At 37.0% G+C, this 13,179-nt stretch overlaps 1 protein-coding gene across 1 annotated transcript in view; it reads right to left on the bottom strand.

Moving 5' to 3' along the window:
• The window catches only part of GluRIIB (Glutamate receptor IIB), a 176,068-nt gene that overhangs the window by 152,568 nt on the left and 10,321 nt on the right, over window positions 1-13,179 (bottom strand). Inside the window, 6 exon segments of the mRNA XM_067764508.1 lie at window positions 10,606-10,789; window positions 10,852-11,108; window positions 11,191-11,621; window positions 11,750-11,887; window positions 11,952-12,175; window positions 12,240-12,429. Coding sequence (XP_067620609.1) covers window positions 10,606-10,789; window positions 10,852-11,108; window positions 11,191-11,621; window positions 11,750-11,887; window positions 11,952-12,175; window positions 12,240-12,429 — 1,424 coding nt within the window.

Consider the following 13,179-nt stretch of genomic DNA (forward strand, 5'->3'; position numbering starts at 1 on the left):
TTACAAGTACTTAGAGATTGGAAAATCTAGTGGGAAGCCTAGTGTAAATTAAACGAGTTTGAGTAGTTGGATGTAAGATCATAAGTGTTCTTTATTTTGAAATTGTTTTGGCTTTTATACAAAAATATTCTTAACCTACTTATATATATATACATTAATGCTTAACAGCTAAAGTGTACATGTTTTTCTGTGTGTGTGGTCAGCATGTTGGAATGACCCTATTAAGGTAATTGAGTATACATGTGTGTATATGACCAGAGTGAGTAAGGCACATCACACTAGTTTTCGAGTGTTGGAACCGAGACCAAAACTTAAGCAAAACTGAAATATAAGCCGAAACTGAAACCGGAAGTAAAGCAGAAAACCAAACCACAAGCAGTACTTGAAATGAGACCAAATTTGCGTTAGAAACTGCCACCTAAACCGGAAGCTAATATTGTACAGTTAGTTCTTAAGCTGGAACCGATGCCGAAACCGGTATAACAGGCAAAATCAGAAACTAAACCGAAACTTTAGTTGAAAGTATAATCTAAGCGGGAGGATTAGCCTAAGTAGTAGGCTTTTTTACTGAAACCGATGTCAAAACCGAAACTGCGGCTCATACATTACCAAAGCCAAAACAACATAAAAATAATGTCGGACTCTAATAGGGAAGCACCCTTTCATACCAAAGTATTGGGGTGCTATAGATTTGTTCTTACTTATCAGGCCAATCAAAATTTGCAGTAAGCTGCGCGAAGAGAATTGCGACTACAACAGTCGAGAGGTAGTAAAATATCCAGCAACCAGAGCTCATAGTTGTTGTGGAGGGTACTGAGACTGCAGCAGTGGTGCAACAACGAATAAGAGTCACATCAACGGGCGGCACCAGTTGAGCAGCGAGGCGGCTAGGAACGTCAAAGCGAAATAGCGCGTACTAGTGGTGAAACCGTATGATTGCTAGTATCGGCATACCTCAGTCGCCAGTAACGAGGCTGAGGAGGTTCTTTAATATAAAAGCTGTCTTGCTGTTATCATAAAAGTATCCCTGTTCCGTCGTCATTCAAATCTATCAGGCAATGTTGAATTAAAGTCGTCGGAAGTTGATAAGCCCGAAAACGTTATCTCCTGCTAATAATCATAGACCTAAGAAGGATGGTTTATAATTTGCAAATATTATCGATCAGTACTTTGATTTGTGAACATTTGAATTTTGAATTTTTGGTATTTAAAAGAAAATCATAACCAACCTATTATTATTAGCTATTCCAACTTTGCGCACTCTTCAAATTCACCTGGTTTCCTTATTTTTATTTTGCACTGTGTTTCATTTAATACTTAATCAACATAATAACTGCATTTTCCACTTCGTAATTGGTACAGGTATTTACTCAAAAATTTATATTTTATCTGTGAAACTTTCTCAAGCGTAAATAAATGAAATCACCAGCAACAGTCGCTATTTATTGTTTACCAAAAACTTTAGCGCGCTTTTAGGCGTATGAAATGTGTATACATTCACAATTCTCTATGAAACACTTGGACGAATATTTTACGCCAATAGTCAACAGCAAATAAACAAATTTTGTCGGCAAGAAATTAACGTAATTATATTTACTTGCAAATTTCAACAACCCACTTAAAAGTATTTATATAAATTTTGATTTAGGCAGGAAAAGTCACTTGACCGGCGGAAAATTGTGATGCTTCTATGAGTGTTTCTCATTTATTAATACTAGAAAATCATTTCGATGATTTAGTTGTACTTAAATGTTTATTTAGATTTTTTTTAAATGTCATTATTTCTTCTAAGCAAGATATCAATTTGAGCACTCAATAAAAGCTCGAACATGGCTAGTGTTTTTGCCAAACCTGAAAGAAGGAGTGGAGCTCATGCATTCAATAATTAATGTTACAGTTCCACTTGTATTATCCTAAATGCTTAGATTGACATCTCTTTCAAATTATCATCATAAAGCCTCATAGTATTTGAAGGGGACATCGTCATACTGAGCTTAGATGAACTGAAATTGGATTTATGGTTTGGGCATTCACTAGTATCTTAACTTATGCGTGGTACTACTAATAAGGCAGGAAGGCACTTATTAGAAAATGTGAAAGTTGATGAGAGTGCTAAAGCGGCACTAACGCTTGCGCCCTACGTTGGGCGCCTCTTATTTTGGAGTTGTTTCACGAAGCCTTTTTATAAAAGTAGCTTTTTTTCAAGCTGCCATAGAGTGTAGGAAAACCCGAATTGGATGTATGGTTTGTGAGGTGCCCATATATAAAAAATCGTGGATAATATTGAGACTTCTTATTTTTCAACGCCAATCAAAAATCTCAGTCATGAAGCTACGACGTTTAAATTCCCTCATTCGGCTACATCGAGGCTTTGTCCGATTTGATAGTAATATGTTTATTCCTCACAGCATTTCATTGCATTCGACAGCTACAAAAGCGGCGATGTCCATGTTCCTTGCTGCGCTGGTAACATCCTTCGCTGCAGTACTCATCATGTAAGTTTACTAGGAAAAAGGACACTACCCTACCTTGCCTGGCTTCTTCGCTCTACAGAAACACAAATTCATCTGTCCCTAACTCGCTACGTTTAAAAAAGAGATTGTATTCCATGCATAAACCAATGGCTTTCACATTTTCTTTCTTGCTCATGTTTTCGTCTTAGCGAATAAGCATTTGCAGAGCGGCGAAATATTACCTGTTGGATAGTCTCTTATAACTAGCTTAGATGTAGATTTGGTTGACAGAGGAGCCCCGCTTCAGCGCGGAAAATATCAGATTTCGTTCAAGAGAATATGTCAGCTGAAAATCGAGATAAGCCCTCGAGATTTTTGGCTCTTTCCATAAAATTATGTACCGCATTGCTCCATGAGGATTGCTTCTTCTAGTAAGGGCCCGTTTTCAGTAGTTTAGCTTCGCTTATCTTCCTCCTCTCTGGCAGATGCAATAGAATCTTTAGTATACATAGCGGAGATGCTCTTTGGTCTTGACTTAGCTTACGAGCACATTTTGTCTGCAAGTGTGCGTGGGCGTTGAGGGCGCTGCTCATACCAGAACCATGATTTTATGTAGAGTAAACAAAAGATATACGATACATGTATAACTGGTTAGCTTGTAAGGAAACAACTTTAATATGCAGTATATTTAGAAGCTGGTGTCTTATACATTTTTAAAGTCGGGTCATTGTTGATAGCCAACTTAAAGTTTTGTGCAGATTTGTCATTCCTTTGCTAAGTGAAATATTTTGGTGCAATAGAAACCCTTGAACCGTCTTTGTTGTAACGCACCGTAAACTCTACATACCACAACAGCAATACTTTTGAAGACAATACCATTTAGGCAGAGCTTTGAATCAGAACCAAAACCAACTATATGCAAACAAAAAAATACTAAGCCAACAGGCAGGTATGGCACACACATACTGTGTGGCTATAAATGGCCTACAGCCTACAACAAATCCAGCTAGCAAAGGATGGAAAGAAAAAACCAATAAAATGTCTAAACAATAGTACTTAATGTCTTGAAAATGTTTATAACCTTGTTGCACCCGTAAACCGATGAGGCATTTAAATGAGCCACACACAAACGCCCCGATGGCAAGATATTTACCAAAGGGCAATACTAACTGAAACAGAGCTAAAGAAATCGCCTTAGAGCCACAACAAGACGTTTTAAAACATTTAAAGCCCAAAAGTAAGGCGCTAACGTTGTTCTGCTAATATAATTTGAATTGAGTTTGTTGGTATGCAACTAAATTTTGTTGTTGTTAAATTTTTATTGGTTTTGTTCTAGTAGCTGGTTAGTACTTCAAAGTAGCCAAGTATGGGTAATTTATGCGGCCATTTTTTGGTGACTTCCGGCACAGTGGATAATCGGCTATTTCGTACGGCTGCAGAACAAGTATACACATACTCACACATTCAAAGTGTTTTCTCTGCATAAAAATGAATACGTATGTATGTGTGTTAGACTGGGTCGATTTATTAACCAGTATCGTGCCATCAATTTTTCGATAGGATTTGGACTTCGGAAAAAATGTTCCACTACGCATACCCAAAACATAATTTTCGAGCCTGCGAAATTTCATTTTTTTACCTTTTTTCGGCTTTGACTTTTAAGGGTTTTTTCATAATCTACGAAAAAAATTTCATTTGATTGTAACATTTTCATATATACCCTGTCCGACCCAAAAATGTCCGCTAAAAACGGTTGCGATCACAGTTTTTTGAAAAAAAATTTTAGTAGGTCATAAAAAAACCTTAAAAATCAAAGTCGAAAAAAAGTCAAAAAAATAAAATTTCGCTAGCTCGAAAATTATTTTTGGGTATGCGTAGTGGAACTTTTTTTCCTGAGCCCAAATCCTATCGAAAAATCGATGGCGCGATATCATTTAACCTTCGTCCATACATATCGACCCACCCTAATGTATGTATCATACACAGGTATTATCATAGCAATTCTTTACTTCACTTCTCAGAGTATAGCAATGCAGTAAGCCTTCTTTGGCTCACTTTAAAGCAACGTAAATATGCTGGTCGCCATACAAACAGACCTAATAGAGGATAATAGATACGATTAAAAGCATACGTTAAGCAGGCCAGTGTATAAGTATGTGCGTATGTACGTGTGTGTCTGTGTATGTTTGCGCTTCCGTTTTAAAGCTTTTGTAGTTTTGTGTTAGAAGTTTTTTCGTCTATATTCTTCCTGTTGTTAGTCGTCTTTATGAGCCTTTAGCTGGACTAACGTAATTTGATGACAGTTTTATGGCGCCAGCAACAATAAAATGGACAAATAAGGGTTAATTATTTTCTTACTGAAATTTAGTAATATTTTGGTTTTCATTTTCTGAATACATTATATAGCACCAAAAATATATTTGCAAATGCAATAATAAAATATATAACATTAAGGTATAGTGCTTTTGCCTTGGTCTCATTAGCATAATACTAAATGCGGGCAATCAAAGTGGATAAGAAAAAGGTGCTAAGCATTTTTTGCGATTAGTAATAAGGTAAGACTTAAGGGGCTTCAAAATTTACTTTAATCGCTTTATAATGCTTCAAAAATAAAAGAAGTGGACTCCAGGAGATGGGGTATCGATAGCAAGCGTACTAGAGCATATCTGATAGGCTCGCATCTATAAGTTGAGATGCATCGCATAGTTATTCGATACTTGAACGCGTAATTCACCAGAAAGATATCGCTGGCGTCACAGGCTTATAAGTTAGGCCTCGTTAGTAACAGCAAGTGCAGGGAGTGTGAGCTGCAGGAAGAAACGGTTAAGCATGTTCTGAGTTCGTGTCCTGCGCTCGCCAGGTAAAGGCTCCAGCTAGTAGGGCGGCAAAGTTGCCAGATATCGAGGCACCAATTAAGCAGGAAAACTGGTCAGAAAACGGTTAGTATTTGCCAAGAGTACGGAGTTATTCTATAACGTATGTGCTGGCACCTGATTGGGGTTCTTCCGTTTTCCCGTCAAAGAAATTCTGGTAACAATAATACCTCATTTACTCACGAACTTGTCAGCTGACACGACCTATCTTATGAGTGTACAATGTAAACGAAAACTCACCGACGTTCAACGCACGTACGTACGTTGCCCGGAACGTAGAACTCAAACCAATTTTGATTTTTTCCGTAAGGACGTGTCAGCTGATCGCTCTCTCACAAGACAGAGTTGCCTATTAAATATTTTGTGTGCTATGTTTGGACCAATTGCAGTTATTATACAAAAAAGCCTAATGATTGTTTAAAATTTTGTTGAAATTTCCTAAAATTATTATATAAAATTGTAGGTTACAAATAAATGAACTAGAAATTCTTATTCAGTATTTGTTTCCGCCACTTGCACCATAAAAAATTGTAGTTCCAAAAGTTGATGTTTGCATAAGCATGCATGTAAACTGGTCAATGGCAACAGTGTTTTGCTGTAAACAATACACACACAAATATGTTATGTACATGTACACAGACGCACACATTGATTCCTACGGGCTTGAGGGTTCGGTCAAACGTATTTTATACGACAAACGTCCCTACGTACGACACACGTCGGTGCATACTTGCAGCTTAAAGACACATTCAGTCTATGTGAGGTCTTTATTGAAAAGCCAGTTCAACTTAACCTAACCTAGCAATATCAGCATTATTATCCCAAGATCGCAAGTTTGAATTCAGCTCAAGCCTTTAAAAATAGTTTTTTTGATAAACGATTTTCGGCCTGATTGAGTTTTGCAGGTAACCAAATAAACTATCGAGCGAAGTAACGAAAATTTGTGGTCCGACAAGGATTTGCAAGTCATTGACCGATATTTCTACTTGTCGAACACAAGATACGCTGAAGAATATTTTTCCAACGAAACAAATGCAACATTTGTGTCGTACAGGTCCGCACCTTCTTAAAAATATTGTGGATCAACAGTAACCCAAGGTATATGAAACTTGGTAGATTAAAATGTAGATGCCTTTTATATCACATGCTCCAAAACAATTTATATGAACCTCGTACGAAGCAAGAAGCTAAGCTCAGTTACAGATGCACTTGGCATCGATTCCGAAAGCAGTGCGCTTACTAAGCGCAGTCCTTTAAAATGGAATTTGTGTAAAAGATAAGGGATAAAAGGCTTAGCTCCGATAGATCACAAATCAGTTTCAGCCTCTTTAAGTACGCTAAGACGGCTGAGAAAGTCTCCTACAGACTTTCACATAGAATTATATACCAAGAGCTTTGGATACCTTTAATCAAACTGAAGTATGCCAAAATCCCCATCAGCGTGCAAAGTTTGGGGCAATTCAAGCCAAATCTGCGCAATTTTCTGCCGGGTTTCCTTCTCGGGCGCCATTTATGAAGCAATATGAGCTGCTAATACATAGGGCAATAAATGAATACACTTGAGGCTCTAGGTATCAAAGCTGCTACATGATGATTTTTTACATCCCTGCTCGGGCGTCATTGGCGAGTTGAATTTCCTCATAGGTTGGGGGTTCACTCAGGCATTCCAGAGTCCGGCCGAGGTCACACTTCATTTACTAATGTGTGCACGTAAATTGTTTATGTTATTTCAGCTACACATATACATTGGGGACTCAGAATGTTAATGAGATGATGGAGAGATAAGTGGTTGCTGGTGAGGTGGAAGTGGATGTGTGACGGTGTAATATATGAACATTTCCCAAATCTATAGAGGTAATTTATAAATGGCGAGGAAGTGACTGTCTGGCAGTAAAACAGCCAGTGTAATTGGTAGACACTAATCTAGTGAGCAGTTAACTAAAAATCCTAGTGAAATTCGTTAACAGGGGACAACCGCGAGAGCGGTGAGCCCGTGGTGATTGGCTTGTATCAAAATTTGTTGATGGAGTTGACGATTGTTTAACAGGTACATGTAGGGAGATAACTGCACGGGGAACGCAGAATGGTTGAATTATCGCTGATGGAACGAAAGTGTATAGAAGGTCGGTAGAAAACTGTTTTTCTTCTAATAACAAAATGGTTTCCGTTCCAAGTGACATTGTGAAAGATCAAGAGCTTCCAGCTTAATAAGCCCGCATATATTAACACACATTTGCATTCCAATTCCATTTTACAACACAATCTCACAGACCACCCATTCTTCCAACTGCACCCACAACTCAACCAAATTTGATTGTCATTTTTGGCATTTGATTTTTAAATCCACTCAAAGCCAAATGCCAAATACGATTCAATTGACACTCCATTTCATGGCATTTGGTATTTCAACAAAACAAATCCCTGCCACTTAAAATGTAAAGAAAAAACAATAAAATAAAAATTCTACTAAATAGAATAAAAAGGTTCCAAAGAAATATCGCTGGTAGCATTGCGCAAAAGAAAATGAGAAAAATTAGAGCGAGCAAATTTTATGAGTACCAACTGTGAAATCCTGCAAGCAGCTTAACTCGTACATAATCCACATATCAGTAAATCCACACCGCAATGACCAATTTAGCCACAAACACTTAACCCTTTTTTCTGAGTCATTGATATTTTTTTTCTAAAAATGCGAGTTTACCCTAAAGCAGTTAATTTCATAGTTGGACAGTGGTTCAACAGACTATTTTTGTTGGTGGGCTCGTTGGTTGTTGGGTTGCTTTATTGTATATACAAGAATTCTGCAGTGACGTTGGTGGTGGTCAAGCGTATATTGGTAGGTCATGGCCTATAAGCCACATTTACTATTGTGTTATCTTCTTCTCATGGCAATCATTATTGTTTTTGATGCAATTCGCTTAGTAAACGAAGGAAACACATATGCGTGCACATGCAAGTACATACAGGGTCGAGCATAAGTATTGAGAAGTTCGTATTTTGGTGGGTTTGTGGGTTGGGTTTGATGCTGAATGAGAACAAAATGAAGTACCTGCTGTCATCGAGCGTAAGTTCAGTGCATTTGTGCCTTGGCAACCACGCTGCTGTTGGCAGTCATAATTTCGAAATAGCAAAAGACTTCGTTTGGCTAAGAAAGTATTTTTTATCCGAACCAGCCTATAGAAGCAGAGGAAGAGAGCCCCCACTCTACTGACAGAACCAGGTTTAGAACGATTTAAACTCCCTTGGTTTGACCAATTAACGCCTGTTAGCAGTACGAAGAAGTGCCAGGTGCTCCTTGTGGGACGGGCATAATCATTAAGCGCCAATTAAGTAAGTAATTAAGTAAAATGTATGATTGGTGAAAATTAAAGTATCTCATTCTAGTTTCAGCTAGGAGCTCTGCGAATATATCTTGAAAAAAACAACAAACCGCAGATAAATACTGGCAGTCGAAAGTAACCACATAAACTTACATCAGCGAATTCTTTCATAGGAAATACACAACTAACTAATGCATTTTGGGACTATAGGTTTCCGAGTTTCTGAGTAATGTGTTTACTAGTTTTCCTGCTCGGGCGCCATTTGTAACACAATAACCGAGATTAATAACAAACCCCATGAATTCCTTATTGGCAACTGGTCGCAAAGGAAATTCTCCGCGGGCTTTTTACTCACGGTGCACTCTGTATCTACATATTTACATGTGCTTGTTTGCACATGTTGTTGCTATGAATTCTCGGGTTAGCAACAAAAATGTGTTTATGACTTTGGGTGAAATGATTTTTACTTGTCGTTTTTATGAAAAACGTTGAGATTTGCTGTTGTTCTTTTTTGTTGCGCTTTAAACGTTTATTTTATTTTTCCTGTTTTCGTTCTTTTGCTCGTCTTGTACTTTTTTTATTGGCTATGATTTTTGAAGTTTTTATTAACTGCCTTTTGAGTTTTACGTGTTAAATTTTTTTAAGACCAGAATCTTTAGAAATGTAGAGTAGAGCTGCGGAGAGGAATGGCTTGTGGAAATATTCTTGTTAAGCTTCCTAACTAAACACTGACTAAGGACACAACATTGCTTTGGTGTGCATGACGTGGTTAGTTGGCTGGGTTACTGCTGATACGTGATTTAAATGTTCATTGTCCATATCAAACGGCCCACACCTTTGCGAGCTGGTACATAAATACATACAATTTCCTTAATACCTAATGACTTGTTGTTTCGGCGAGGCATTAAATATATTTAAATGGGTGTTTGTGCAGTTTGAGGTGAACTACATTTGTTTCGATTTTTCACTAAATTTCATGCTTTTGAACTGTTCTATAGCTCGATTGACTTAAGCTTGAACTCGAATGAAAACACTCACCACTTCAAGGCGCTGCTGCATATCGAAATATTGGAGCTTTCAATGAAATTCAATGCATTTCAATAACCCTATTGGCTGTACATATTAAAACTAGTGTGCATTAACAAGTTTGCGACGGAATGTCGCTTCCACTTTTGCAGGGTTACCCACTAAAATCTAACCGCACGCAGCACGCCCAATATCTCTACCTGGTACCGCATTTAGCACTACTTCATTGATGAGAAGTACCTCACATATTTGCTGATAGTATCCCATATTCTATTCCGGCAAATCCTGTTTTTGATGAGTCTGCCCAGGAATAGGTCGCCAAGTGTCTCGTCTATCCTTCTTGGATGTACAAGTCAGTTCAGAGCTCCCTCTCTATAGCTACTTCTAGAATTCAAATGGCTTTCCATTCAGAGAGAAGGAGCGACTGGCGCGACTTTTTGGACGGCCATAACAGTTTAAACGGTTAAGCGCCAATCAAGTAAGTACGTAAGCATTAACAACATAGCACCTCCAAATTTGTGATGGATGGAAGCTTCCTCTTTTGTAGGGTTACCCACTAAAACCTAACATCACGCAGCACGCCCAAAATCCGTACTCACATATCTGCTGCTAGTATCCTATATTCTATTTCGGAAAATCCTGGTTTTGATGAATCTGCCCAGGGATAGGTCGCCAAGTGTCTCGTCTACCCTCCTTGGCCGTACTAGTAGGTTCAGAGCTCCCATCCAGTAGCAATTTCTAGAGTTCAAATGATTTTCTGTTCTTATTAAATGCGTAATAATCATAGATACGTAAAATATAATTTGTTTATTCTATCTTTCTAACTAAACTTTATTCAACTACATACATACACACATACACTACCCAATGACATGAGTATTTAAAGCAAATATTCCATTTAAACCCATCTCCAAATTCGCACTCAATACTCACGATTTTTCTTCGTTTTCTTTTTCACTTTCTTCTTTGCATTTGAAGTACTTGCATTGCGTTCCATCGACGAATAACCTGTAGATGTTGAACTTCGACTCTCTGCGTAGGTACGCAAAGGTTTGCGAGATTTCCAAAAACAGAAAAAGAATATGAGCTCTGCTTTGAGCACAACCATTGGTGAAATCTGAAAGGGAATTGATCTTTTAGTTTTGTTCAAAAATATTTATAAACGTTATATCAAGTTACCTTTTCCTTAACAGAGATCTCTTCTACATTTTTCAGAAACTCGAATATGCCAATAAGAAAAGAAACTATAACGCCACCAATCAAAACTATAAATAGTCCACTTGCCGCCTCCATAGTAAATTGTTGACTTTTATTGCTCGAGTCCCTGTCACATGTCGTTTCATTTGTAGTAAACCATTTGCGCTTCATTTCATCCAATTTGCCAGATTCGCTGAGTCTTAAGATACCCACACTGAGATTGGAGCGATAAGGTGCATCTGAACAAACAAAAGGTTAATCTAGCAGTCTTTGAATACAATTGATCCTCTAGTAATTATCTATTTTGCTCTTTATTATTACTTAGTGGTACAGCAATCCCATAATGATTATCGCTAAAAGAATCTCCGATCTGCTTCAGTTCGCAGTTTCTATTCAGATAATATTGCAATGTCGTTGTCTCTAATAGAAAAGCATATCGACCACGACTACGTTTCACACGATCCACACCCTCTTTGTTATTCGCGGTAAATGCACTTGGTTTCATGGCAGCCATTTTGTTCCAAGCTAAACGATATTCCGATTCATTCGATTCAGAAAAAAGAAATGATGTACTGCCGCCTTTAAGCATACCAAATTGAACTTTGTTCTGATCAATAAGATCGCGTAAGCTGGAGATGGTACTAGTCATTTGAGAGGCAGTAATAAACGCAGACATCTTAGCGATGTACGTCTGTGAGAGTATGAGAGAAAAAATCCACCAAAATGCGGTGAATAAGCGCGTAGCGGGACCTCTGAAACGAATATACAGAGAGGGAAAGAAAGTGAAAAAAATTATCAAGAGCTATGAATGATAGTGAACATTCCAGTGCACTAAGATTACTGTAAAAAAAGTTAATTTGAGATTACCACACAAACTCACCTCGGCAATATATCGCAACCTTGATTCAAAATCGAACCAACATTTAACCACAATGTATTAGAAAAATTCCATATATTTTGCAATTCATTAGGATCCGGATCATGTGCATATGGGGCAGACCAATCTGGTATCGAAATGCTTTTGAAATAATAAAACAAATTATTATTAAAAATTTTGTAAATATCAAATTCACCACAACTACCGTCCTAAAACCACCAAAAATAATGCCGTTAGAATTATACCCGCCAACAAAGAGATCCAAACATCGAACGAATATGCATCGAAGAAACCAAAAGGATTCTGCGGTGGCGGTGGTTCCTTATAGAATAATATGCTAACACCTAATTGCATGAAAGGCATCGTAAAATCCACCACACTTCGACGCGCCTGGGTAATGGTCAAATCGCAAATGCCAATTTCGGCTGTCTGAATGAAACAACTGAAAGTGTTTTTTCTATACATTATTTGCCTTTTTCATTTGCATACCTACCTTATCTATTAACTGTCGTATAATGCCATTCCATTCTCCTGTTATCGGATCGTAGCTGCCATATTTGTTATCGGGCACAGGTTCAAAAATAAAATCGAATTTGCACTCTTCAGCCAAACTGTAAATGAGATCAACAGCATAACCTTCGAAACGTAAATTTCCTTCATAGTGAACACCTTCGGGCTCTTTGCTGAGTAACGAAAATATTAAATTGTATCAAATTTTTTTCGATACCTTTTTTTTAAATGCCATCAGTAAACTTAGGTACTTAGAAGGATATACTTATTTGCAAAATTTTTAAATCTTCGTATCCTACAATGATATTCGAACATTTAAAAATTTTCAAATTTTTTAACAGCTACGTATATCGTTTTTGAAAAATGTGTTCTGTCGTTGTCGAATATATGAACATTTTTTAATAGGATGTTTGTAAAAGTCCAACAAATGTCTTCAAATTCTTTTTTTTTTTTAATATTTTAAGTTTTACTATTTGACAGGTTCCAAAATTTTAAGTTCCTTTTTTCTTTTATCGTGTTGTGTATTTTCGAACATTCGAAAATTTTAAGATTTTCGAAAAGTTTAGTGTTCTAAGATTTAGAATCTTTCGAGCATTTGAACTTCTTTTCAAGTGTATTTCTATATTATATCGGCAAACTGAGTTTTAATCATGGGTTGTTGGTTCTTATTACTTCTAATTACAGTGCAAATAACGAAAAGTATTGAAAAACCCTGAATTAACGTAGTAAAAGTTTATATTTTTAAATATCTATATAAAATGTTTGAAACATTTGACAGTCAAAAGGTTATTGCATAAAGTTTCATACTTTTCTAATGTTCGAATTCGAAAAAAAATTTTGTAAAATTTAAGTTCTCAATATTTCAAATTCAAAAATTGATAGTGTCATTTCTTTATTCAAACTATTCCAACACCTAAAAGAGT

This window comes from Eurosta solidaginis, chromosome 2 (assembly GCF_040869045.1).
Source record: "Eurosta solidaginis isolate ZX-2024a chromosome 2, ASM4086904v1, whole genome shotgun sequence".
NCBI lineage: Eukaryota > Metazoa > Arthropoda > Insecta > Diptera > Tephritidae > Eurosta > Eurosta solidaginis.